The 27,030-nt window shown below is 44.5% G+C and overlaps 1 protein-coding gene across 2 annotated transcripts; it reads left to right on the top strand.

The window, feature by feature from the left end:
- On the top strand, nucleotides 1-25,538 carry SARS1 (seryl-tRNA synthetase 1). 2 transcript variants are annotated; one of them, XM_028830693.2, is made up of 12 exons: nucleotides 1-194; nucleotides 10,915-10,985; nucleotides 15,831-15,911; nucleotides 16,884-17,042; nucleotides 18,330-18,473; nucleotides 19,072-19,227; nucleotides 22,657-22,878; nucleotides 23,423-23,552; nucleotides 23,838-23,995; nucleotides 24,252-24,317; nucleotides 24,692-24,821; nucleotides 25,154-25,538. In XM_028830693.2, the coding sequence occupies exons 1-12, from the start codon at nucleotides 59-61 to the stop codon at nucleotides 25,309-25,311; spliced, it is 1,611 nt and encodes a 536-aa protein (XP_028686526.1). In that variant the 5' UTR covers nucleotides 1-58; the 3' UTR covers nucleotides 25,312-25,538. The 2 variants fall into 2 exon arrangements, with proteins under 2 accessions (XP_028686526.1, XP_028686528.1); XM_028830695.2 differs by lacking the exon at nucleotides 24,252-24,317.
- The last annotated feature ends 1,492 nt before the right edge of the window (nucleotides 25,539-27,030 follow it).

Below are 27,030 nucleotides of genomic sequence, written 5' to 3'. Positions count from 1 at the left end.
ACAGGCTGAGTGCTGCGGCGCGATCCTCGCTTACGTGAGAGTTGGCCGGGGAGGAAAGATGGTGCTGGATCTGGATTTGTTTCGGGTGGATAAAGGAGGGGACCCAGCCCTCATTCGAGAGACGCAGGAGAAGCGCTTCAAGGACCCGGGACTAGTGGACCAGCTGGTGAAGGCAGACAGCGAGTGGCGACGATGTAAGTACCGGCACGGGCGGGTTACCTCCTTGATCCTAAACCCAACTTTCTCAAATCCAGCCACCGCTCCTGAGGCCACAGCTTCCACCCTTCGTCAAACCCCCTCCCAAGGTGCGGTGGCTCCGAGGTTCTCCCCATCCGCGAAAACACAGCCTGGTAGCCGGGGTCGTCCCACTTTCTCCTCCACCCGGGCGGTGCGAGGTCCCTTCCACGCGTGCTCAGTTCCGTTCGTTGCCTGTGTGCGTACGCACGCCCATCGGGAGCTGTCAAACCTTCCTGCCCCAGGAGTTGCCAGAGCCTGCAGTGGCGGGAGGTTGTGGGGTCGAGGCAGCTTTTCTATCACGAATCTTTGGTCCCCCCCAGTCTTTTTCTCATCTTCAGCAAAGCCAGAGTGGTTTTCCTTTGTTTTGGTAGGATCAAAGGCTCCTTCCGGAAACTATGTCACTTTTGCAACAGAGTAGATTCATTCCTTCCATATCGGAAGCATTTCGGGGCGTTGGAGGCCGCTCTTGGCCAAAAGAAATGACCCTGAAGCTTTTGGGAAGGCCATCCCCCGACCTATGGGCATACCTTTAAGAATCGGAAAAGTCTTTTCCGTGGTAGATCAGACGTGAGGGGTGTGAGGAGGCGAGAAAAAGATTGTAATGATTGAGGCTGTTTAATTGTGATTTGTGGACGTTTTCCTTTAAAGACATTGCTAGAACCTAGAACTGCCGGATCTTGGAGTCATGTCGAGCATCTTTCATGAAGCTGAATAAAATCATAGAACCCTCTGCCCGTAAATCTCTGCCTATATTAACTGGAGTGGTCACTGGTTGGGCGGATGCTGTCAAGTACATGTGATTCGATTTGTCTGATGCAATAGGTCTGCAACCATCTGGGAGCTAGGTTGATGACAGTACACTGCAAAGGCAGCCGCTATCCAAGAGTGTGATGGATTTCTATTAGGAAAATTGATTTTCTCCTGTTTATAAGTGTAGCAGGACGAGCCGCAGACAAAACTCCTCAGACACCGGATTAAAGAAGGAAGAGGTTTTTTTATTCGGCTGGGAGTGTCAGCAGACTCGCGTCTTAAGAGCCGAGCTCCCCGAAAAAGAATTTCTTGGCCTTTTTAAAGGCTTACATCTTTAAGGGGTCCACGTGAAAGGGTAGTGATAAATCGAGCAAGCGTGGGAAACATGACTCTTGCCTACATGCATCAACTAACAGAACAAAAAGTTTTACAATGCTTTTTTTTTCATACAGTGTCTGGGATTTACAGATAAGTAGTTTAGGTTAGGGATTGATGTTATTATTATTACTTTTTTTTAACTCCTAGGGCCGGGTGGTGGTGCCAAGGTTGTCTGGCTATTTATCTTAGTTTTGTTTCTTTCTCTGTTTCCTCCTGTCTTGGGAACTAGGCAAGGTGGGGGGAGGAGGGCAGCAGGAGTAGTAGTGGTCTCCTTCCTTATAAGGATCTTGGATGTCAAAAGAGTATTTGTTTAACTTGAGTTCTGTGCTGATTCTGTATGTCTTAGGCCCTCTATTGTTGTAGTTTGTTTGATTGTGAGATTCCACACTTGACCTAAAGTTTCGAGTTGCAATGGAATTTAATTTTGCCACATTTTTTGTTTAGGATAAAACTAGCATGAGCATTGTTCTACTGAATCTGAAGTCAGGAGTATCAGATTTTTGTGTCAGTCCAGCCCTTAGCCAGTGCTAAATGACTTTGAATGTGTTAGCTAGTCTTTTGGGTATAATGCCCACATCTGAGGGATTTGTCCCTTCTCTGACAAGTAGGTAGGTGGTGAGTTCTTCAGGGACAAGGATTGAGTTTATTCATCTGTATATCCCAGTTCTTAGGATATACATATACACATTTATACATAAAATCCCAGTACCTGGCACTGTACCTGGTCCTTGGTAAGGCCTTGATAAAGGTTTGTTGGAGGCGTGAATATTTTCTGTGTTCAGGGCACTTTACATTCTTTTTTTTGTTTTGTTTTGTTTTGTTTTTGAGACGGAGTCTCGCTCTGTCGCCCAGGCTGGAGTGCAGTGGCGCGATCTCGGCTCACTGCAAGCTCCGCCTCCCGGGTTCACACCATTCTCCGGCCTCAGCCTCCCGAGTAGCTGGGACTACAGGCGCCCACAACCGCGCCCGGCTAATTTTTTGTATTTTTAGTAGAGACGGGGTTTCACCGTGGTCTCGATCTCCTGACCTTGTGATCCGCCCGCCTCGGCCTCCCAAAGTGCTGGGATTACAGACAGGCGTGAGCCACCGCGCCTGGCCTACATTCTTTATGAAAAGCAGTTTACGTAGTTTATTTTCTTTTTTTAAAAAACTTAATCCCAAATGTGAAGTCATTTCTCTTTTTTTTGTTTTGTTTTGTTTTGTTTTTGAGATGGAGTCTGTCATTGTTGCCCAGATTGGAGTGCAGTGGCACCATTTCAGCTCACTGCAACCTCCATCTCCTGGTTTCAAGAGATTCTCATGCCTCAGCCTCTAAGTAGCTGGGACTACAGGCGTGCACCACCACACCCAGCTAATTTTCATATTTTTTTTTTAGTTGAGATGGGGCTTCACCATGTTGGCTAGGCTGGACTCTAACTCCTGACCTCAAGTGATCGCCCGCCTCAGCCTCCCAAAGAGCTGGGATTACAGGTGTGAGCCACCATGCTGGGCCAGTAGTTTATTTCCAAATGCATCTATTAATTTGATTCTTTTCTATTTGACAAACCTTTCCAATGTTCTCTTTGTATCCAAATGGAATTTATGTTTTTTCCCAAGTTCCCAACTGCCCAAGGTGGACACTAACAGATTCATATCAAGGTTTTTGACACCTTAAACTTCAGATCAGAGGATGGAGTTCTTCTCTCATTGGCTGGAACAAGGGCTTATAAACAGGGCCACATTAAGAACTCAGATCATGCTCCCTAATTGAGGACACATAGCAAGCTTCACCAAGCCCTCTACTACAACTGTACCAGTTTGTCTTCCTGTAGACTTATAAGGTACACTAGGGTTCCTTGGAGAACAGAGGAGTCCAGTATAACTTGGAGTCATAATACCGCATTGGAACTTACAACTCTTCCAACTCCAGGGATTTGAACTGTGATTTCTTCTTTTTAATTCAGTGTAGCATAATGAGCCTACACTTGGGCATAGTTGTCTTGGCCCCACTCCCGAAGCAGCTAGATTTCCATGTATCTGGAAGTCTGCTGCAAACCAGAAGAATTTTATCCTCCCTCAAAAAGCTCTATCCTAGTTGGGTTTTTGTTGTTGTTGTTGTTGTTTTTACTATAAATTGAAAATTGAAGTTGTTGTTTCCTATCTTTTTTTTTTTCTTTTTTGAGACAGAGTCTTGCTCTGTCGCCCAGGCTGGAGTGCAGTGGCACAATCTTGGCTCACTGCAAGCTCCACCTCCTGGGTTCACGCCATTCTCCTGCCTCAGCCTCCCAAGGAGCTGGGACTACAGGCGCCCGCCACCGCGCCCGGCTTATTTTTTGTATTTTTTAGTAGAGACGGGGTTTCACTGTCACTGTGTTAGCCAGGATGGTCTCGATCTCCTGACCTTGTGATTCGCCCGCCTCGGCCTCCCAAAGTGCTGGGATTACAGGCGTGAGCCACCGTGCCCGGCCTTTTTTTTTTTTTTTTTTTTTTTTTTTTTTTTTGGAGACAAGGCCTCACTGTGTCACCCAGGCATGATCACAGCTCACTGCAGCCTCAATCTCCCCAGGCTCAGATGATCCTCCTGCCTTAGACTTCTGAGTAGCTGAGACTACAGGCACAGTGCCACCATGCCTGGCTAATGAGTGCATTTTTTGTGGAGATGCATTTTCGCCATGTTGCCTAGGCTGTCCTCAAACTCCTGGTCTCAAGAGATCCTTCCACTTCAGCCTCCCAAATTGCTGGGATTACAGGCATGAGTCACCATGCCCAGCCTAAAGCTGTTATTTCCTCATAACCTTTACTGTACATGTTTTAAAACAGGTCCTTTTCGTTGTTTGCCCCAGCAGCTGGAATAGCTTTATGTCTGCTTTAAATCTTAACCCAGTCTCACCAGGGCATATAATCTTTCTAAAATGCAAATCTAATCATTTTACTTGAAGGCTTAAGTTTTGCAGTGACATGCTTTAGAGCAGCACTATAGGAATAGAATGTTAGCTTCATGTGTACAGATGCTCCTTGACTTAGGATGGGTTTATGTCCCAATAAATCCATCATAAGTTGAAAATCTTGTAAGTAAAAAATGCATGTAATACACATACCCTACTGAATATCATAGCTTAGCCAAGCCTACCTTAAATGTGCTCAGAACACTGACGTTAACCTGCAGTTGGGAAAAAATCGTGTTACACAAACCCTATTTTATAATAAAGTGTTGAATATCTCATGGAATTTATTACTATTGATCATAAAGTTTAACCATTATAAGTTGGCGATAGTCTGTAATTGTTAATTTGTTTGTATTCAATCTAAAAAATATAAAGAGAAACAGATGAAATTAATTTTAGTAATATATTTTATTTAACCTAGTCTTATATACCCAAAAGTTTTTTATATATATATATATATAAATAAATTATTATTTTTAGACAGGGTCTTATTCTGTTGCCCAGGCTGGAATGCAATGGCATGATCACAGCTCACTGCAGCCTGGACCTCCTGGGCTCAAGTGGTCCTCCCACCTCAACCTCCTAAGTAGCTGGGACCACATATGTGCACCACCATGCCCAGCTAATTTTAAAATATTTGTAGAGATAGAGTCTTACTTTGTTGCCCAGGCTGGTCTTGAATTCCTGGACTCAAGTGATCCTCCCACTTTGACCTCCCACACTGCTGGGATTACAGGTGTGAACCACCACGCCCAGCCCCCAAATTATATTTTCAACATATAATCATTATTTTTAAATTACTGAAACTAGCCTGGCACAGTGGCTCACGCCTGTAATTCCAGCACTTTGGGAGGCTGAGGCGGGTGTATCACCTGAGGTCAGGAGTTTGAGATGAGCCTGACCCACATGGTGAAACCCCATCTCTACTAAAAATACAAAAATAATTAGCCAGGCATGGTGGCGGGCACCTGTAGTCCCAGCTACTTGGGAGGCTGAGGCAGGAGAATGGCGTGAACCCGGGAGGCAGAGCTTGCAGTGAGCTGAGATCATGCCACGGCACTCCAGCCTGGGTGACAGAGCAAAACTCTGTCTCAAAAAAAAAAAAAAAAAAAAATTATCCAGGCGTGGTGGCGGGTGCCTGTAATCCCAGCTACTCGGGAGGCTGAGGCAGGAAAATTGCTTGAACTCAGGAGGCAGGGGTTGCAGTGAGCCGAGATCGCGCCATTGCACTCCAGCCTGGGGGACAAAGTGAGACTTTGTCTGAAAAAAAAAAAAAATTACTGAAACTACTGAGATATTTTACTTTTTTTTTTGTACAAGTTCTCAAACTCCAAAGTGTGTTTTATACTTAAAACACCACTCTGTTCAGGTGCTCATTTCAAATTTCAAATGCTAATAGTCACATGGTATTGAAAGCTACTATATTGGACAGTACAGCCTTAAAACATAAAAATCCAAATTTCTGAATACACTTTACAAAGCCCCCCATGCCTTCCTGGCCTCGCCGTCTACACTCCCCGCACAGGACCTCCCGCTCTTTGCTCTAGCTTGTTACTGCTGCTCTTAGACTCTTTCACACTCTGTGACTGTTGCCTCTTCCTGGCATGTTCCTTATCAGGGTGTGCCGCTCCCACTCCGTCAGCCCTCTTTGCCACTCAACTACTCTCGTAGTGCCACCTCATTTGTTGAGTGCTCTCCTTATATTATCTTACAACTCTCTTACAGCATTTATACTATTCCTGTATATACCCTTTGGAAACTTATTTTTATTGACATATAAACAGTAAAGTACACAAATCTTAGTATACAGGTTGATGAGTTTTCTAAATCTATACACCAATGTAACACCTAGGTCAAAATATAAGACATTTACAGCACACCAGCAGATTTACGCCACCTCCCAGTCAGCCCCTCCTCCAAAAATAATAGTATTCTTACCTCTATCACCATAAATTCCTTTGCCTGGTTTTGAACTTCATATAAATGGACTTATGTAGTATATACTTCTGTATATGGCTTCTTTTGTTTTTTTGAGACAGAGTCTTGCTTAGTCGCCTGGGCTGGAGTGCAGTGGTACGATCTTGGCTCACTGCAACCTCTACCTTCCAGGCTCACACCATTCTCCTGCCTCAGCCTCCCGAGTAGCTGGGACTACAGGTGCCCACCACCACGCCCGGCTAATTTTTTTTGTATTTTAGTAGAGGCGGGGTTTCACCATGTTAGCCAGGATGGTCTTGATCTCCTAACTTTGTGATCCACCCGCCTCGGCCTCCCGAAGTGCTGGGATTACAGGCGTGAGCCACAGGGCCTGGCATGGCTTCTTTCTTTCAAGATTATGTCTGTAAGATTCATCCATGTTACTAACATGTAGCAGTAGTTGGTTCTTTTCATTGCTATATAATACTCCATTATGTAAATATGCCAATCAATTCTACTGGCTTATTTACTTCATGACGTTTAGATAAACTGGGTTGTTACCGGTTGAGGGCATTATGAATAAGCTTCTAGAGACTCTTTCTAAAAAAATGTTTGCCAACTAACAAATTATAGTTGTATGTATTTATAGGGTACAATGTAATGTTATGATTTATGAATACAATGTGGAATAATTAAATGCAAGCTAATTAACATATGCATCACCTCAAATACTTACATTTTGTGATAAGAACATGTGTACATTCTTATGTGCGTCTATTGGTAGACATAAACACTCATTTCTGTTGGGTATGTACCAAGGAGTAGAATTGCTGGATCATAGGGTGGGCACATGTTTAGATTTAGTAGATAATACCAAGTAGTTTTCCAAAGTGGTTGTAATGATTGATATTCCCACCAGCAATATCTAAGAGTTCCAGTTGCTTGGCATTCTTGCCAATACTTGACATTGGCAGTCCTTTTAATTTAGCCATTCTGGTAGATATATCGTGGTATCTCAGTGTTATTTTAATTTGCATTTTTTTGGTGACTAAAGATATTGAGCGCTTTTTCATAAGTTGATGGCATTGGATGGCCTATTTTGAGAAGTACCTGTTCAAGCCTTTTGACCAATTTTTATTTGTCCTTTTCTTAGTGGTTTGTAGGAATTATTTATATAGAGTGGATAGAAGAATACCTGTGAGATACAGATACCACAGATCTCCTCTCCTATTCTGTGGCTTGCCTTTTCATTCTTTCAGTCTTGTGATGAATAGAAGTTCCTAATTTTAATGAAGTCTAATTTATTGACTTTTCTTCTGTGATTTGTCTATTGTGTTTCCAAAACACAATAGATAAATCACAGAATTAGTATTCTGTTTTGAAAATCATGTTATGTCTTAACCTGCAGAAGAGATTCTCTGGTTTTTTTTTTTGTAAACATTTTATTTCTTTACCTTTTACGTTTAGGTATAAGATTTATTTAATACTAATTTTGGTGTATTATGTGAGATAGATCAAAATTTTTTTAATGTGGAGAGTCAATTGCTCATGATAAAAATGCAATAAACTGAGACTAGAAGGGAGCTTCCTTAATCTGATAGTAGATACTTACAGAAAAATGCTTGCTTTGCCTTGCCTTGCCTTGCCTTGCCTTGCCTTGCCTTCCCTTCCCCTTCCCCTTCCCCTTCCCCTTCCTTCCCCTTCCCCTCCCCCTCGCCCTCCCCCTTCCTCTCCCCCTTCCTTTCCCCCTTCCCTTCCCCCGTCCTGTCCTGTTCCGTCCCATCCCATCCCATCCCATCCATCCCGTTCCGTTCCTTTCCTTTCCTTTCGACAGAATCTCATTCTGTTGCTAGGCTGGAATGCAGTGGTGCGACCTCAGCTCACTGCAACCTCCACCTCCCAGGTTCAAGCGATTCTCCTGCCTCAGCCTCCTGAGTAGCTGGCACTACAGGTACGTGCCACCATGCCCAGCTAATTTTTGTATTTTCAGTAGAAATGGGGTTTTCATCATGTTGGCCAGGATGGTCTCGATCTCATGATCTCGTGATCTGCCCGCCTTGGCCTCCCAAAGTGCTGGTATTACAAGTGTGAGCCACTGCATCCGGCCACATTTTTCTTAATGATGAAATGTTGAATGCTTTCCCCTTGAGGTTAGGAACAAGACAAGTATGTCTGTTATCACCTCTTCTAATCAACATCATGCCAAAGGTCCCAGGCAGTATGAATAAGGCAAGAAACAGATATAAAAGATTGGAATGGAAGAAACTGTCATTATTTGCAGATCACTTGATTGTGTATGCAGAATCTGAACTATTAAAATTAAATAACTAACAAAATCACTGGATACAATACACAGAATCAAAAGTACTTCTATATACAAGTAACAGTTTAGAAGCACCACGTACATAGAGATACACCTAATAAATAACATTTAAGACTCATACACTGAAAACTATAAAACATTGCTGAGAGAAATTAAAAATAATGAAGGGATATACTATATTCATTGATTGAAACATTCAGCATTGTTACAATATTCGGTTTTGTTTTATTTTCTTTTTGTTTCTTTTCTTTTTCTCTTTTGTGATAGTCTTGTTCTGTCACCCAGGCTGGAGTGCAGTGGAATGATCTCGGCTCACTGCAGCCTCTGCCTCCTGGGATCAAGTGATCCTCTCACCTCAGCCTCCCAAGTAGCTGGGACCACAGGCACACACCACCATGCTCAGCTAATTTTTTTTTTTTTTTTTTTTTTTTTGGTAGAGACAGGGTTTTGCCACATTGCCTAGGCTGTGGTCTCGAATTCCTGGACTCAAGCAACCCACCCACTTCAGCCTCCCAAAGTGCTGGAATTACAGGCATGAGTCACCACACCTGGCCTTATTTTCTTTTATGCTCCCAATACCTACCCTGGTGCCTTGCAAATAGGAAGGAATCTCAGAATGATTATAGATTTACAGGAAGTTGGAAAAATAGTAGAAAGATCCTGTTTTCCCCAATGATAACATCTTATATAACTCTGGTACAATATTAAAACCAAGAAATTGACATTGCTACAATCCACAAACCTTATTCAGATTTTGTCAGTTTTATACACGTGCGTGTGTAGTTCTCTGCAATCTTACCATGTGTAAATTTGCGTAACCACTGCCATGCTCAAGATACAGAACTGTTTCATCACCACAAAGATCCTTCTTGCTGCCTCTTTGTAGTCCACTCCCTTTGGCCTCCATTTCACCCCTAGCAACCACTAATCTATTATCCATCTCTATACTTTTATCAATGTGAATAAGTGAATGAGAAAATAGTGATATCATTTTGCATCAAGTTTTGTTAAAGAGATATCAAAGAGGAAAGCTCCTTGGTAAAACCTTAAAGAATGGTTCTGTAGGTGCTATCTCATTTCTAGTCATCAATTTTGCCTCTTAAAAGCTTGAGTTTGGCTGGATGCCATGGTTCACACCTGTAATTCTAGGACTTTAGGAGGCCAAAATGGGTGGATCGCTTGAGCCCAAGAATTTGCGACCAGCCTGGGCAACACAGCAAAACTCCATCTCTACAAAAATAAAAATTAAAAAAATTAGCTAGGTGTGGTGGCGCACACCTGTAGTCATAGCTGCCTGGGAGACTGAGGTGGGAGGATCACTTGAGTCCAGGAGGCAGAGGTTGCAGTAAGCTGAGGTTGTGCCACTGTACTCCAGCCTGGGTGACAGAGGGAGACCCTGTCTCAACAGCAACAAGAAAGCTTGTGCTTGAATTTTATCATATTGCCCCTAATGTTTAGATTCAAGAGGTCCAAATTTTACCAATCAGAGTTAGACAGATGATCCATGATACCAATATATTAATTTGGGCGAATGTGTTGACTAGTTAGTGCACTGTCTTCTCCCAAAGGAAACCAAATTATAAGAGACTAAATTATTCTCAAGGCTGCCAGATGAGCATTGTATCAAAGTAAAAGGGTAACATTAGCCATTTCTAGCATGGAGAGGTAGCAATCATGACTGCACTCTTTATAGAGTCCTGTGCATAGCACCTAGTTTCCTTAAATGAGTTTTAAGATCATTGGGCAGGTTAGTTACTTGAGTGTCTTCCAAGTTTTCCAGATGTGTCACTCTATAGTGGTGTCATACATGTTCTGATACTTTTAAATTTTAACCTCAGAATGGTCTTTTCCTTGTCACCAAATGCTGGGGACACCATTGTAGTCACCATTGTATGCCAACTACATTTGGGGCTCTAAAGCTCTAAGATTAGGCCGGGCACAGTGGCTCACGCCTGTAATCCCAGCACTTTGGGAGGCCAAGGTCAGGAGTTCGAGACCAGCCTGGCCAACGTGGTAAAGCCCCGTCTGTTCTAAAAACACAAAAATTAGCCAGGTGTGGTGGCGGGCACCTATAATCCCAGCTACTCGGGAGGTTGTGGCAGGAGAATCGCTTGAACTTGGGAGGCGGAAGTTGCAGTAAGCCAAGATTGCACCACTACACTCCAGCTTGGGCAACAAGAGCAAGACGCCGTCTCCAAAAAATAATAATAAATAAATAAATAAATAAAGCTCTAAGAGTTTATAAAGCTTCATGAGGCAGATCCTTCAGCTCTGCCGGCATTTAGTCCTTAACCTGAGATCAGTACTAAGAAGTCAAGATCAGGAGAAGAGAGTATCTTAATTATGGGCATTTGTTTGGTATATTCTTGGATTCTTTATTCCTAGGTAGATTTCGGGCAGACAACTTGAACAAGCTGAAGAACCTATGCAGCAAGACGATCGGAGAGAAAATGAAGGTAAGAGAACTGAGGAACAAACAGCCGTGAGAGCTTGAGCAGAGATATTTGATCTTGCTCTTAGCTAGTGTTCACAGAAGTTCTAACTCAGTGTTTAAGTCTACAAGATGTTCAATTTCTTACCAAAGGGGAACATATTATTTTGAAAAGATAGGGAGGCAGGGAACTTGGAGGCACTTTCATATACTTTACCACAAGTCCATCTTCTGTGTTCAGGTAAGATTCTTTGTTGTCTAGCCGTTTGTTGTCTATTCTATCTTACATTAGAAATATAAATTCCATCAGTCATCTTTTTTAATGGCAGATTTCAGATTTGTCGTCTCAGTGTAGTTGTGCTCCAGAATGAAAACAGTGCAGATTCAGAGTTCAAATCTTGCTACGTTATGTGACTTTTAGGCAAGTTAATGTCTGAGCCTCAGTGTTCTCATCTATAAAATGACAATACTAAACCTATAGAATGGAATTGTTAGAACTTTTTTTTTAAATTTAAATGCCAAGCAATGGTTATGCATAGAACTAAATTTCTTTTAAATGTAGAAAATTTGGCATAGTGTCAAGAACATGTAGTTGTTCAGCAATTGTGGGTCATAATGGATGGCTAGTAATGTTACTGGCCTTCATCCAAAAAAAATTCTTCCTATGCCTGAAAAATATCACGTTTCAGCTCAGCTTTTGCTTTGGTATCCAGAATAGTTCATGTTTTTAACCTTTCTTTAAAAATACCTGTTTAAGGGCCGGGCGCGGTGGCTCAAGCCTGTAATCCCAGCACTTTGGGAGGCCGAGGCGGGTGGATCACAAGGTCAGGAGATCGAGACCACAGTGAAACCCCATCTCTACTAAAAATACAAAAAATTAGCCGGGCGTGGTGGCGGGCGCCTGTAGTCCTAGCTACTCAGGAGGCTGAGGCAGGAGAATGGCGTGAACCCAGGAGGCGGAGCTTGCAGTCAGCCGAGATCGCGCCACTGCACTCCAGCCTGGGCAACAGCGTGAGACTCCGTCTCAAAAAAAAAAAAAAAAAAAAAAAATACCTGTTTAGCTCCTTAATCATATTACATTACATATTATAGCTAGGTACAGTAGCTCACGCCTGTAGTCCCAGCACTTTGGGAGGCCGAGGTGGGCAAATTGCTTGATCTCAGGAGTTTAAGACCAGTCTGCACAACATGGTGAAACCCCGTCTCTACAAAAATAAAATAAAACAATTAGCCAGGCTTGGCGGCCGGCGCCTGTAGTTCCAGCTACTCAGGAGGCTGAGGTGGGAGATCACTTGAAGCCAAGAGGTAAAAGTTGCAGTGAGCCAAGATTGCGCTACTGAACTCCAGCCTGGGTTTCCAGTGAAACCCTGTCTCAAAAAAACAACAACAACAATGAATTAATTAAATGCACTTTACAATCTAGATACTTTTTAAGTTGTAAACCTCAAAACTAAACAACAGCAACAAAAAACATTATAGAACTTTGGAACCACACCAGTAAAGAGCATAAAAAGATGACCTTGGGATTCTAGCACCTTACACTTGACTTCATGACAGTCGACATCTTTCTCTTTGACAATATTTTGTTAAACTTTCAGCGTGTAACACTTTTAGCTGTGGAAAGTGGTATTGATAATCATCCAGTTTCTTTCTGTGGGACTTAGTCATTTGCATGCTAGAGACCCCATACTTATGTTAATTCCCATGCATACTCCTCCCTGGGTGTTCTTTGGGACCTATGTACAGTCAGTGCCAGCTGGGTGTTTTTTGTAGCAAGAAGATGGGATTGTGAGTGTTGTCATTTACAATAACATTCTTAGATCTGATTTTGTTGCTACTCATGCAGGCAGTGTTCACTCCCGCTGCCATTGAAATGGTAATGATAGTGCTTTAATTTGTAGAGCACTCGAAAACATTCAGATACTTTCACAGACATCTCATTTTGGTTTTCATCCTTACTGCAAAGCTGGAGTGCAGATAGTACATTTGTCAGCCCTATTTCATGGGTAAGGGAATCGGCTTAGGAAATTAAAGAGCTTGCTTAAAATCATACTCTAACTTAGTTGCAGAGTCAAACTTTGAGCTCTGAACTTGAATTTGCTGCCCTGGGGGACTATCAAATAGCAAGGGAGCCTGGCAACTATCTTGCTAACATATCACCCTGCCTATGATGCCATTGCAAAAATCTTGAGATTTAGTCCATTTTTTCCCTACCTCTGTAGTCTGTTTGTTCTTATCAAGACTTATTCTGATAGTTTCAGATTTCTCCAACGTTTTTTCTTTTTTTTGACACAAAGTCTCGTTTTGTTGCCCAGGCTGGAGTACGGTGGCACAATCATGGCTCACTGCAGCCTCAACCTCCTGGGCCCAAGCAGTCCTCCTGCCTCAGCCTCCCTAGTAGCATGCCACCACACTCGGCTAATTTTTTTTTTTTTTTTTCATAGAGATGGAGTCTCCCTATGTTGCCACTGCACCTGGCCAGATTTTTCTAGCTTTTTAAGATGATTTTTCTCTGAGTCACTGAAGGGTGTGAGTGGAGTTATAGTTAGAATTTTGATCGTATGAGAATGTGTAATGAACCTAAAGGATTTCTGTGCCTTACATTTAGGAGATTTAGTCCTTTTGTTCTTTCTTTCTTCTTTTTTTGAGACAGTGTCTTGCTCTGTTGCCCAGGCTAGAGTGCAGTGGCATGATCATAGATCACTGCAACCTCCAACTCCTTGGCTCAAGCACCTCAACCTCTTAAGTTGACTCAACCAAGTCAACTCCTTGGCTCAAGCACCTCAGCCTCTTAAGTAACTAGGACTATAGACACATGTCACTGTGCCTGGCTAATTTTTTTAAGTCACCCAGGCTGCAGTACAGTGGCACAAGCATAGCTCACCACAGCCTCTAATTCCTGGGCTCATGCAATCCCCTCGCCTCATCCTCCCAAGTAGCTGAGAGTACAGGTGTACTCCACTATGCCTGGCTAATTTAAAATATATATATTTAGATATGGGGTCTCACTCTGCTGCCGAGGCTGGTCTTGAACTCTTGGGCTTAAGTGATCCTCCCACCTCAGCCTACCATGTAGCTGCGATTACAGTTGCAAGCCATTGTATCTGGCTATACTTTGTTTTATTTATACTTACAAAGCAGATGCTAAACATTCTTATGCAAGTTTTGTTGAAGTCTCATATATATTATAATGGCCCTGACTAACTGTCTTTGTCTTTTTTTTTGTTTGTTTGTTTGTTTTTTTTTGAGACAGAGTCTCAATCTGTCGCCCAGGCTGGAGTGCAGTGGTGCGATCTCAACTCACTGCTACCTCCGCCTCCCAGGTTCACTCCATTCTCCTGCTGGGTAGCTAGGACTACAGGCACCTGCCACAATGCCCGGCTAATTTTTTTGTGTGTGTTTTTGGTAGAGACGGGATTTCACCATGTTAGCCAGGATGGTCTCGATCTCCTGACCTCGTGATCCGCCCACCTTGGCCTTTCAAAGTGCTGGGATTACAGGCATGAGCCACTGCACCCGGCCAACTCTTTTTTTTCTTTTTTGAGACGGAGTCTCACTTTGTCACCCAGGCTGGAGTGCAGTGGCATGATCTTGGCTCACTGCAACCTCTGCCCCCCGATTTCAAGCAATTCTTCTGCCTCAGCCTCCTGAGTAGTTGGGATTACAGGTGTCTGCTACCATGCTTGCCTAATTTTGTATTTTTAGTAGAGAAGGGGTTTCACCATCTTGGCCAGGCAGGTGTTGAACTCCTGACCTCATGATCCACTCACCTCAGCCTCCCAAAGTGCTGGGATTACAGGCATGAGCCACAGTGCCCTGCCAACTCTTTTTAATTTAAGAAGAATTTAACTCTTTAAGGGATCTTCTTAAATTCACCTGGTTTTGTGCAAGGATTACAAGTGATGATTTAACAGAATTATCATACAGAAGGATGAGAAGAGAAACTAGAGAGAACAAAATCCAGCCCTGGTTACACCCCTGCCGTTATGTCAAATTGCATTGATTGTTCTAAACTTAGTTCCAGATCCTGTGACTTTTTGTTTGTTTGTTTTCCTTGGCTGTCTGATATGTCATCCGCTCCATCCATCTTTCCCCCTTAGCCTCAATGCTGGGATTGTTGTTAGCAGGTAGATAAGAATCTACACTTGGGGTGGGTGCAGTGGCTCATGCCTGTAATCCCAGTACTTTGGGAGGTCAAGGTGGGGGATCACTTGAGACCAGGAGTTTGAGATCACCCTGTCCAACGTAATGAAACCCTGTCTCTATTAAAAATACAAACAAACAAACAAACAAAAAAATTAGCCAGATGTGGTGGCGCACTACTGTAATCCCAGCTACTTGGGAGGCTGAGGCAGGAGAATCACTTGAAACTGGGAGGTGGAGGTTGCAGTGAGCCGAGAGCACGCAAACTGCACTCCAGCCTGGGCGACAGAGTGAGACTCCCTCCAAAAAAAAAAAAAGAATCCACACACAAGTGTGTCTGCCCCAGGGCTTGCTCCTGAGCACTGTGCTGCCTCTCCCGGGCTTGTAGCTCATGAGCATTTCAAATCAATTCTCTTCTGATTCCTATGAAGACCTACGCACAGGGAGTGACATTCTTCTCGTATTCTTCAGGATGTTAATTCTCTGACCCAGACAGATTAATTGATTTTAGGACCAAAACGCTATTAAGTGGCAGCATAGGGGCTTGACACTTTGACTTCTGGCTTCCAGTGTACTAATTTTTTTCCACATGTTGTATCTTTTAGAAAAATTTATGTAGGAAGTTCTGCGATTCGTTTATATAATACGTTAATTTGGTGTTTATTTTATAAAACAATGCCAGAGATTTTCTTTTATTGATTTGTGTTGGTTTTTTTCCTTCCTGCAGAAAAAAGAGCCAGTGGAAGATGATGAGTCTGTCCCAGAGAATGTGTTGAATTTCGATGACCTTACTGCAGATGCTTTAGCTGTAAGTTAGAGTCCTTTTCTAAGTTAGGATCTCTGCTGTTTTGTCTTAATTTTATTCCTAGACAGCAAGTGCTCACACGCTGCTGTGCACAGCATTGTGACATCCTTTCATTTCTGCTGCTGGGAAATGTCCCCACCCATTCTTGTTATATTCTATATTTGAGTATTTATTAGACAGCGGAGATGGAGACAGATGGAGTGGGAGAATCAAGGGTAGGAAGAACAGAAAAAGGAAAGGAACTGTGTTTGGTTTATATAGCTCCCTTTTCTACCCTTTGTTACACAAAGGCAAGAAACTTCAACTTACTGTAATACAGTAAATATTTAGTGTGCTGGGCAAGAGGAGTAATTTTTGAGTTTTTTAGTCACTGAACTCTTTCTTGAAACCCTTAACATATAGCAAGAACATAAACCAAAAAAGCAAAGTTGCTGTGCTTGAAGGGCTCCGATTGGGGGCCTGAGCCTGCCTGGCCCTACTGCTAAAGCACTCGCCTCAAAGAAGTAAGAGCGCAGTTTGAAACAGCTGCAATACAGAATCCAAAAATATGCTTCAGACAAATCTCTTACTCCTAATAAATTTATAATCTTCCTGGAGAACAGTTAAATGCAGCATATCAATAGAGTGCTAACTTGGTTCAGTCAAGAAAATCAGAAACTGCAGATTAAGGGAAAGTTCTCATAAGAGCGGCAGTACTAACATTTCTGCGATGTATGGGAACAATAGGAGTGGCCAGAACTATCCATCTCTGCCTCAAGCACCACCAAGGAAAAATGCCAATGGATTTGTAGAGCAAGACTGTGTATATCCGTGTGTGAAATCAATCTCAGTTCTTAAAAGTCTTCGTTTCCAGTTTTTAAAATGCTATCGCAAGGGCTCTCTTTAGAGCACAACAGGGTTAGGGTAACCAGATCTTATTCCTGTGCTGTCCTTGCCTCGCTGTCCTGCTTATGGGCCTGGCCTGTTCATCTACAGAACCTGAAAGTCTCACAAATCAAAAAAGTCCGACTCCTCATTGACGAAGCCATCCTGAAGTGTGACGCAGAGCGGATAAAGCTGGAAGCAGAGCGATTTGAGAACCTCCGAGAGATTGGGAACCTTCTGCACCCTTCTGTGCCCATCAGTAACGATGAGGTAGGTGGCTGTTGTCTCTGCAGGGGCGGGGACGGGAGGAGATCTGTGGAACACTGGCACTCTCTGTCAGAAGCAGGCTCTTTGTATATTTCCTCTGTCCACCAATTGAGAATTGCAGGAGTCAGATCCTTGTCTGATTGGGAAGTAGCAGAGACAGCAAGTAGGAGGAGACTCCTGGCACAGAAATCTCTTCTAAATAGGGCTGCTGTCCTCCACTGCAGTTGCCTGTGGTAGCAGGCGTCTTGTAGGAGGGATCTGCTAAATCAACCTAACCCCCTCACCCACACCCCGCTGAGAAGCTGCAGGTCGAAGGGAAATCTGCATGATAAAAGTTTCCTGCTGCGCGGGAGCTTCCCCTGCACAAAGCTGCTCGGAGCCCAGCCTTTGTTCCCTGACACCCCAGCCAGAGCAGGGCCCATCTGTGCCTCTTTCATTCATTCCCTGGTGAACATTAAACTCACTGCAGGCTGGGGTGTGCAGGAGGCTGCAGAGCACAGACCATGAGCAGACTCAGGAGGTCAGGGCCCCGAGTCCGCCCTCATGTGGCCCTGGGACCAATGAGAGCCTGGAAAAAAAAAAAATCTACATTCTCCTCTGCACCCCAGGCAATGTGGATTGTCTGGGAAGAGTTGTCCTTGTGCAGGATTTGAGAGGTAATTTAAAAGGGTAAAAAAAAAAAAACAAAAAAACCAAGAGAATACCGTAGACCTCTTGGAAAATCATCCTTCCCAGTTTCATGGCTAGAATTACTTCTCAAACTTTGTAAGTTATGACTTCTCCATTGAGTAGCAAGTTGCCTTCTCTAGTTATGAGACACAGTAGTGTTTAAGTTAAGCGATGATGTCACAAAGCTAAGTTGCTCGTGGAATAAAGTTTGGAAAGACGGTGGTTGTAGAATTAAGAAATCATATATCAAGCTTGGCGCGGTGGCTCACGTTTGTAATCCCAGCACTTTGGAAGTCCTAGGCAGGAGGATCACTTGAGCCCAGGAATTGGAGACCAGCCTGGGCAACATGACACAACCCAGTCTCTACAAAAAAATACAAAATTAGCCGAGCATAGTGTCGCGCACCTGTCTGTAGTCCCAGCTAAGGCTGAGGTGGGAGGATCACTGGAGCCTGGAAGGTTGAGGTTGCAGTGAGCCAAGATTGTGCCACTGCACTCCAGCCTGGATGACAGAGTAGTAAGACCCTGTCTCAAAAAAGTAAATAAATAAATAATTTCATTTAAAAATAAAAAAATAAAATCACATGTCATGTATCTTTCTTTCTTGCTCTGTTTCCTTAGGATGCGGACAACAAAGTAGAGAGGATTTGGGGTGATTGTACTGTCAGGAAGAAGTACTCTCATGTGGACCTGGTGGTGATGGTAGATGGCTTTGAAGGCGAAAAGGGGGCCGTGGTGGCTGGGAGTCGAGGGTACTTCTTGAAGGTAAGAGCTGGGAGCCAGTGAGGATAGGATTATGAAGAAGAAACAAATTTTTTTTTTTTTTTTTGCGGAGAGACATAACCTACTTAAAGAGGCCCCCAAATCTACCAGTTGTACTCGCCTTTCTGCAAATGTATTGGCAATTAGATGCAATTCTCTTTCTAAAGCAAGAGAGGGCTTATCAGGATTCCATAGAACAAAAGCCACTAAGTGGTCCTCCATAATGAATGTATGTTTTGCTGACTGAATCAGAACAGTCTCTGCCTTTAAGTAGCTCAGTATAATTGGATAGTCAGACAAGTAACAAAGAATCAAAATCCACTGTCAGAAGCACCCTGGTTTGTGTAGGCCCAAAGTGCTTTGAGAACATCAAGAGAATTCTCTTAACTGTGTGTCTGGATAGTTCGCTGGGCTTCAGTGTTCAGAATGAATCTCAAGGTTCAGAAGGTCAGTTGCTGTGATCTGTGGTGTTTTTTTTTGGCCTCCTGTGCGCCCCTGGGTAGTCCTGTTCTGTCGGCCCAGGTGCCTTTGGGTGTCAGTGCTAGCTGAGCATGACAGTGACATGACCCAGTCACACAGTTCTGTGTCTCTGCTCCTCTAGGGGGTCCTGGTGTTCCTGGAACAGGCTCTCATCCAGTATGCCCTTCGCACCTTGGGAAGTCGGGGCTACACTCCCATTTATACCCCCTTTTTCATGAGAAAGGAGGTCATGCAGGAGGTGGCACAGCTCAGCCAGTTTGATGAAGAACTTTATAAGGTGAGTAGCCTGGGTCAGGTGACAGAATGACTTAAGTTATGTAGCTTAACTTCAGTGATGCAGAGTGGTGCTGTCCAATAGGACTTTCTGTGATGATGGAAACGTTCTATATCTGTGACTCTTGAGCACTTAAAATGTGGGTGGTAAAACGGAGGAAGCACATTTTTTATTTTAATTAATTTTAACTTAAACATGTAGCTAATGACTACCATATTAGACAGTGCAGCTGCAGAGCCTCTTTTACCTTTCCCTGGGTAATCTGTATGATGAATCTAAATCAAGTACACTTCAACACCATGAGCTTAGAAAAGAAGCCCATTCCTGGGTGCTTGGACAAAAGGAAATTACAGAAGTGGCACTGATCTCCTAGCCCGCTTCCCGTGTCCTCCCACTCCTAACCCCAGACTGGAAGCTTCCACAGGGTGAGACATACTTGCCTTGGGATGGAGGTGGCTTCCAGTTTGTGGCTCCTTCTCAACCATGGACCGTGTCAGGGAGAGCCAGACAATTCAAGTCAAGGTTCAGAAGGTCATTCTGATCAACTGGCTCTAACACCAATAACAGCACCCCACTCTGTGTTCGGCACTCAAGATTTCTAGAGCGTCTCTGCTAACAGCTGTCCAATGCAGCAGTGTCTACTATTCGTTTGCTCCTCCCTTTCAACTCTTCTGTCAGAAATAGGGACTTCGTTCCTACTGGCTTATTTCCTCTCCAGACAGGGGAGGTAGAGTTAGACAACTGCTGTTGGACTCATCTAATTTATACAGGGAGATGGTTCAGTAATTAGAACAATCTTTCCATTGTTTCTGCTGATGAGGTAAAAGTTAAGTTTTCATTCAAGGTGCACTGGGAAACAAAGTGTTCTCCCTAAACCCTGAGCATTAGTATAACCTTGACCTCTGCTTTCTTTTAACGAAGGGAGGAATGTGTTCCTTTACTGGCTAAAACCTGTTTTACCTTTTCTTTCTTTTTCTAATTTCAACCCTTAAGATTAGATAATTATTAAAGAACATTAGAAATATCCACTGCAGGTAACACTAGGGAGAAACCTATGTGGAGTATTATGGAAATCGTTAGGTAGCCGGTGCTCCCTGAGTCCTGCGTTCTCCATCTCTTATCCAGACGCTTCTTGGACCCACAGGCAGGAAGAATCACAGGTTTCAATAGTGAAGAATTTTGGCTGGTACTTCTTGTCTGATAAAAGCCTCAGTTCTGGAGAATGAATATAGCGCTGCCCAATAGAACTCTCTGCACTGATGGAAATGTTCTGGGTCTGCATGATGCAGCATGGCAGCCATGAGCCACGTGTGACTCGAGCACTGAAAATGTGGCTGATGCAACCGAGGAACTACATTTTAATTTAATTTAATTTGTTTTTATTTTTTATTTTTAAATTAATTTCCTCTATAGAGACAGGGTCTCACTGTGTTGCCCAAACTGATTTCAAACTCCTGGGCTCAAGCAATCCACCCGCCTCAGCCTTCCAAAGTGTTGGGATTATAGGTGTGAGCCACGACGCCCACCCGATTTAATTGCAATAGTCATATGTGGCTGGCTATACCATATTAGGCTGCACAGCCCTTGAGCTTTCCTATGTTGTATGTGAATGGCCCCACAGTGGCTACATTCCTCCTGCCAGGTAGCGAGGTAGTTTTCCGGGCTCTAAACACTGACCCAGAGGAACTTTCTTCCTTTTTTTTTTTTTTAATTAAAATACTGCTACATAACAGAAAATTTAGAAATGGCAGAGGGAATAACCTGCTTTCCCATTGACCTAATATAACAATTGTCATCTTAAAATATTCACTTTGGGATTTTTTTCATATATATGTTGTTTTCACATACTTATTGCCATGTACCTAAATTGCCTTTTTACTTAGCATTATTTTTTATTTTTATTTTTATTTATGTATTTATTTTTTGAGACAGAGTCTCACTCTGTTGCCCAGGCTGGAGTGCAGTGGCACGATCTTGGCTTACTGCAACCTCTGCCTCCTGGGTTCAAGTGATTCTTGTGCCTCAGCCTCCCAAGTAGCTGGGATTACAGGCGTCGCCACCATATCTGGCTGATTTTTTTTTTTTTTTGAGACAGTGTGTCACTCTTTCACCCAGGTTAGAGTGAAGTAGCGTAATCTCGGCTTACTGCAGCCTCCACCCACCAAGTTCAAGCGATTATCCTGCCTCACCCTCCTAAGTAGCTGGGACTACAGGCATCCACCACCATGCCCAGCTAATTTTTTTTTTTTGTATTTTTAGTAGAAACGGTGTTTCGCCATGTTGGCCAGGTTGGTCTCGAGCTCCTGACCTCAGGTGAACCACCCGCCTCGGCCTCCAAAGTGCTGGGATTACAGGCGTGAGCCATCGCGCCTGGCCACACCTGGCTAATTTTTGTATTTTTAGTAGTGACGGGGTTTCAGCAAGTTGGCCACACTAGTCTTGAACTCCTGACCTCAGGTGATCTGCCTGCCTAGGCCTCCCAAAGTGCTGGGATTTCAAGCATGAGCTACCGTGCCCGGTGGCCTTTTTATGTAGCATTATATCAAAAGTGTTTTTCTGTGTTACTGCATGGTCTTCATTTTTATGGTTGTATAATATTACATAAATAATGTTACAGTGAATTTTGTCCTGTCTGAATTTTTTTTTTTTGCTTTATTTTCTTTAGCTGAACAGCAAAGTATATTCTTTAAGGATCATAACCACTAACCTATAAGCACCAAGAAAGCAGAGACTGGTGTCCTTTTTTGCTCCACATCGGTGTTTAGTAAACACCTCGCAAGGATTAATTTATGTGGCTACCAGCACAGGTTTATTGCATACCTGCCAGCATTGACCATTATTCATCATGGATGAGTTTTCTTTATTAGATAAGTGGAAAATAGCTGGGCACAGTGGCTCATGCCTGTAATCCCATCACTTTGGGAGGCTGAAGTAGGTGGATCACCTGAGGTCAGGAGTTCCAGATCAGCTTGGCCAACATGGTGAAACCTTGTGTCTACTAACAATACAAAAATTAGTTTCTACTAACAATACGGAAAAAAAAAAGCATGGTGGTGCATGCCTGTAATCCCAGCTACTCAGGAGGCTGAGGCGGGAGAATCGCTTGAACCTGGGAGGTGGAGGTTGCAGTGAGCTGAGATTGTGCCACTGCACTCCAGTCTGGGCAACAGAGTGAGACTTTGTCTCAAAAGAAAAAAAAAAAGGTAAGTGGAAAATATTCTTTCCTCTTAATTTACATTTCTTTGATCTCTGTCCGGGACCCCAAGGTGGACTGAGCCTTTCCTTTATCTTTTTAGTATTCTCTCCCCACTCCCAGGCAGGGATTAAAGGAAGTTTTTCCTGCACTATCACTGATATCTTTTTTGTGGTTTCTTATTCTAGCCAAGGTCCTCCCCTCTTCCTCTTAACTGGTATGGCTCCTTCCTTCCACAGGTGATTGGCAAAGGCAGTGAAAAGTCTGATGACAACTCCTATGATGAGAAGTACCTGATTGCCACCTCAGAGCAGCCCATCGCTGCCCTGCACCGGGATGAGTGGCTCCGGCCGGAGGACCTGCCCATCAAGTATGCTGGCCTGTCTACCTGCTTCCGTCAGGAGGTGGGCTCCCACGGCCGTGACACCCGTGGCATCTTCCGAGTCCATCAGTTTGAGAAGGTGAGTAGATGGGTCAGGGTAAGGAGTGGACCTTTCTCTCTCTCCAGAAGCGTTAGACGAGAGATGGGATCTGTGTTGCTGAGGCCCATCCTGGCTCCAGCTTTTCCTCTCATTGCTTACCTCTGTGTTTCTGGGGAAGTGCGTGCTGGAGTGGTGTGGAGTATCCACCCTGAAACCAGGCTGTGGCTTTGCCACTCACCAGCTGTGTAACGTTGGGCAAAATACATAAGCCCCCAGTGCTCCATTTCTGCCTTTGTACGAAGAGGATAACAGTAATGGTGCCTGCCTCGCCAGGCCTATTGTGGCCTGTTGTGAGGATGATCCCAGTCAATATATATAAAGCACTCAGAACAGGGCTGGCACACATATGGGAAGCTAGCGCCATAAGCATTTGCTTTTGTGGTCCAGTCCCAGTTGCTGGGGACCCAGCCTCGTCTGCCTCCCAGTGGTGTGGAAACGGGTCTTCATGGCAAGGATGTCTCCCTCTTCAGTCCTTTATTCACCCTATACCACTGTCACCATCTCCTTGGGTCCCTCTCTGCAGATTGAACAGTTTGTGTACTCATCACCACATGACAACAAGTCGTGGGAGATGTTTGAAGAGATGATTACCACCGCGGAGGAATTCTACCAGTCCCTGGGCATTCCTTACCACATCGTGAATATTGTCTCAGGTATGGGACCCAGCCTCTTCCCAGCCTCCCTTTCCTGCATCCCACAGACGCCACCCTCACCAGCTGAGCTGCCACACAGAGAAACAGATCACAAGTCGAGTCATTGCCCACATTAATTAAACTATTACCCTCTTCTCACTGGGGAGTATTTGGTGTTAAGAATATCTGGATGTGATTTCACCTCTGGAGACAGGCCATGAATTAAAGAATTCTCCAGGCTTGCTAAAGGTTAGCCTTCTGAAATACCATCCCTCCTTCATGAGTTCTAGGGGTTTTTCCTTACAGGTTCTTTGAATCATGCTGCCAGTAAGAAGCTTGACCTGGAGGCCTGGTTTCCGGGCTCAGGAGCCTTCCGTGAGTTGGTCTCCTGTTCTAATTGCACGGATTACCAGGCTCGCCGGCTTCGAATCCGATATGGGCAAACCAAGAAGATGATGGACAAGGTAGATGGCCCCCAGGGAGGTGGGAAACAGAACCTTCAGTACACGGCCCGTCCATCTTATTTCTCAGCCTTTGGGGTGCACTGGTCCCGAGCATCATGGGAAAATCTGAGCTTCTCAATGTAGACCAAAAAAGGAATCTGAAAATGCCTTGTACTGAGTCAGGACTGAGTTCTTTTAGCTAGAAACCTGAATCTAGCTCTCTTCTATAAGGTAATTCTAGCTTTTCTCTTTCTGGCTTTGTTTTTCTTAACTCCAGAGAAAGAATAATCTCCATTTATCTACACAGAACAAGTTGGAGGCTTCCCTCTTCTCACCCAAGAAGGTCTGGGTTGTAAGCTGCTCTCTTCAAACCCAATTCTCAGGCCCTACTCTTTTCCAAGTCAGGGGCTTGAAAGGAGTGAAAAGGAAAGGCCACAATAGTAGTTTCTTCCTTCCCTCAAAGGGCCCAACTCCTCAAAATACCAGAAACTACCACTTGTCACTCATGGAGACATGAGGGATCTTTCTGCAGTTATCTAACAGGCAAAAAATACCAACTAATTCAAATTCAGAAAAAAGTTGCTAAGGGGTCGAACCCATCATTTCGATTTGGACAGTTGTGGTTGGGGAAGTCTGGTTGAATGGATGGTTCCTGGCCGTCAGTAGGACCAGCTGAGAGTTGAGCCCGACTTCCCCTCTGGGACCCTGTCTTTCCAGGTGGAGTTTGTCCATATGCTCAATGCTACCATGTGCGCCACTACCCGTACCATCTGCGCCATCCTGGAGAACTACCAGACAGAGAAGGGCATCACTGTGCCTGAGAAATTGAAGGAGTTCATGCCGCCAGGTAAAACTCCCAGCTCATCTCATCACCCTCCTCTTTTCTGTCTTCACATTCTTCAAAATCGCAGGCCCCTTTCGGGATATACCAGGTTTTTTTGTTCTGACACAGCCCCTGAAACTCTTGTCTGCCCTCTCGGGCTGGGCAGGGCAGGGGGCCTGGTTGAGAAAGTAGCCAGTGCAGGTATGATACTGAAATGCTGCTAAGATTCAGACTAGGGAAGAAAAGAATAAAGGAAACTGGTGCCTATCAAAGGGACCCCTCTGTTCAAAGGGATCATTGTCTTGTTGAATTCTCCCCAGAAACAATAGGTCATTTGGTTGACTCTTCCCTCCCAGGACTGCAAGAACTGATCCCCTTTGTGAAGCCTGCGCCCATTGACCAGGAGCCATCCAAGAAGCAGAAGAAGCAACATGAGGGCAGCAAAAAGAAAGCGGCAGCAAGAGACGTCACCCTAGAAAGCAGGCTGCAGAACATGGAGGTCACCGATGCCTGAACATTCCTGCGTCCCTGTTTGCTTTCATTTCTGTCCGCTGAGATCTCAGAGCCTGCCCAACAGCAGGGAAGCCAAGCACCCATTCATCGCCCTGCCCCCATCTGACTGTGGAGCTGAGAGGGGAGCAGTGCCGTGTACCACACAGATGTTCCTGTCTCCTTGCATGGGCATAGGAACCCATCACTGATGACTGATGAAACCATGTAATAAAGCATCTCTGGGGAGGGCTTAGGACTCTTCCTCAGTCTTCTTCCTGGGGCTTGAACCCCACCTCTGATGGTTCTCCCTGATACACACTTCTGCTTTTCCTTCCAAATTAGGCTGCTCCCTCCAGTTAGCAAGTCACAGAGCCTGTGAACAGGTAGGTGAAGGGAGGGGTACTTAGAAAAGGCTCAAGGGGCAGGTGGAAAATGGAGTCTGAATCACACAAGCTTGCAGAGCAAGGGCCAGGATCCTCCTTTACAAATATGTTCCTGCTTGAAATCATTGAGGTAGGACTGGCTTAGAGCCAGAACAGTTTTAAAAGCCTCTTAGCACTTCTGATCCCTACAAAGGACTCTGTGGAAAGGGAGAGGCTGTATTTAATCCAGAAGAGCCCCTAGCTTCTATCCCTAGCACAGGTTGGGGACTTATTAACAGCAGTTTCTCTCGTTACAGCCACCCCTACATGGGGAGACCAACTGCATACCATCTTGCTGCTGTACCTCCAAAGGGCGGAGATAGCCAGCAGGGCAGAGGAGAGGAGGAAAATCTTGAAGTCCCTTTGTGGAGCTCCCACTGTTGCCCTAATAGCCAGTTCCTTTCGCAGGGGAGGCTGATGTTCAGGCTGTTTATTTAACTGCTGCCTTTCATCTGCAATCTACAAACCCTCTACTTTAATAACAGCTTCTGTTCGTTTAGTGGCTCTCTCCTAGGAGGTTAAAATGCTCCCTATAGGTGATCTCTTTTATCTTTGTGATGGTCCCAGAAGGTAGGGTGGGGGACATGATTATATGATTATGCCTGTTCCATCCTTTGGAAGACAGAAATACAAGGATGGTAAGGGAGATGAGACAATGTGGCCTGGTGGAAGTCGGAAGCCCTGACTCCTTGGCAGTGCTTTATGTTTCTTTGGGAGGTTGAGAGCTGGAGTGTGAACTGGGCTGTCACTTAGGAGCCTTTATCTCACCTCAGCTTCCTTAGTCCCTGAGCAGTGACTTCCTTGGGCCTGCTGGAGCATGGTACCAAGGAAAAAGGGGCCACATGCTCCGTTTTTCAGTGAGGGCTTGGGATTAATCCCATTAATCTTGCTACAGGAAACCCTGTCAAAACTGAGGTAGGTGTGTGAAAGGGTGACAGTGGCTCTCTTGTCTTGCCTGGCCATGCCAGCTGGGGGCCCACAGGCAGACCCAAGCAGCCCGCCTGGGCTATATATAGCCCATTGCCCCAGCTCTGGGATAACAAAGCCAGGACAAGGGAACAAAGCAAGCTGCTCCCATTCGTAATTCAGAAGGGCCAGAAACTCACATTCCTGTGGCCTCAACTATTTGGTTTGAAGAAAGGCAGCTTACACAGTGAGCAGGAGGCTAGTTTTGCCCCAGCCCCTATACCATTCCAGAAGCCCACTGGGAACTCTCACAGGGCCCTGAACGCCCCTGCTCTGCCTTAGAAGTCCCTACAGCTGCCTGCTCCACTCCCCACGCCTACCTGCTTTGGCTCCTGGTGCCTGTGACCTTCCTA

Source organism: Macaca mulatta, chromosome 1 (genome assembly GCF_049350105.2).
Source record: "Macaca mulatta isolate MMU2019108-1 chromosome 1, T2T-MMU8v2.0, whole genome shotgun sequence".
Taxonomy (NCBI): domain Eukaryota; kingdom Metazoa; phylum Chordata; class Mammalia; order Primates; family Cercopithecidae; genus Macaca; species Macaca mulatta.
This window is presented reverse-complemented; position numbering and strand designations above follow the sequence as displayed.

Excerpts from the sequence above, each read along its gene's own strand:
- SARS1 (XM_028830693.2), top strand. The coding sequence starts at position 59 with ATGGTGCTGGATCTGGATTTGTTTCGGGTGGATAAAGGAGGGGACCCA. Across the intron at positions 18,474-19,071 it reads GTCGAGGGTACTTCTTGAAG|GGGGTCCTGGTGTTCCTGGA; the intron begins GTAAGAGCTGGG and ends CTGCTCCTCTAG. Across the intron at positions 24,822-25,153 it reads GAAGGAGTTCATGCCGCCAG|GACTGCAAGAACTGATCCCC; the intron begins GTAAAACTCCCA and ends CTTCCCTCCCAG.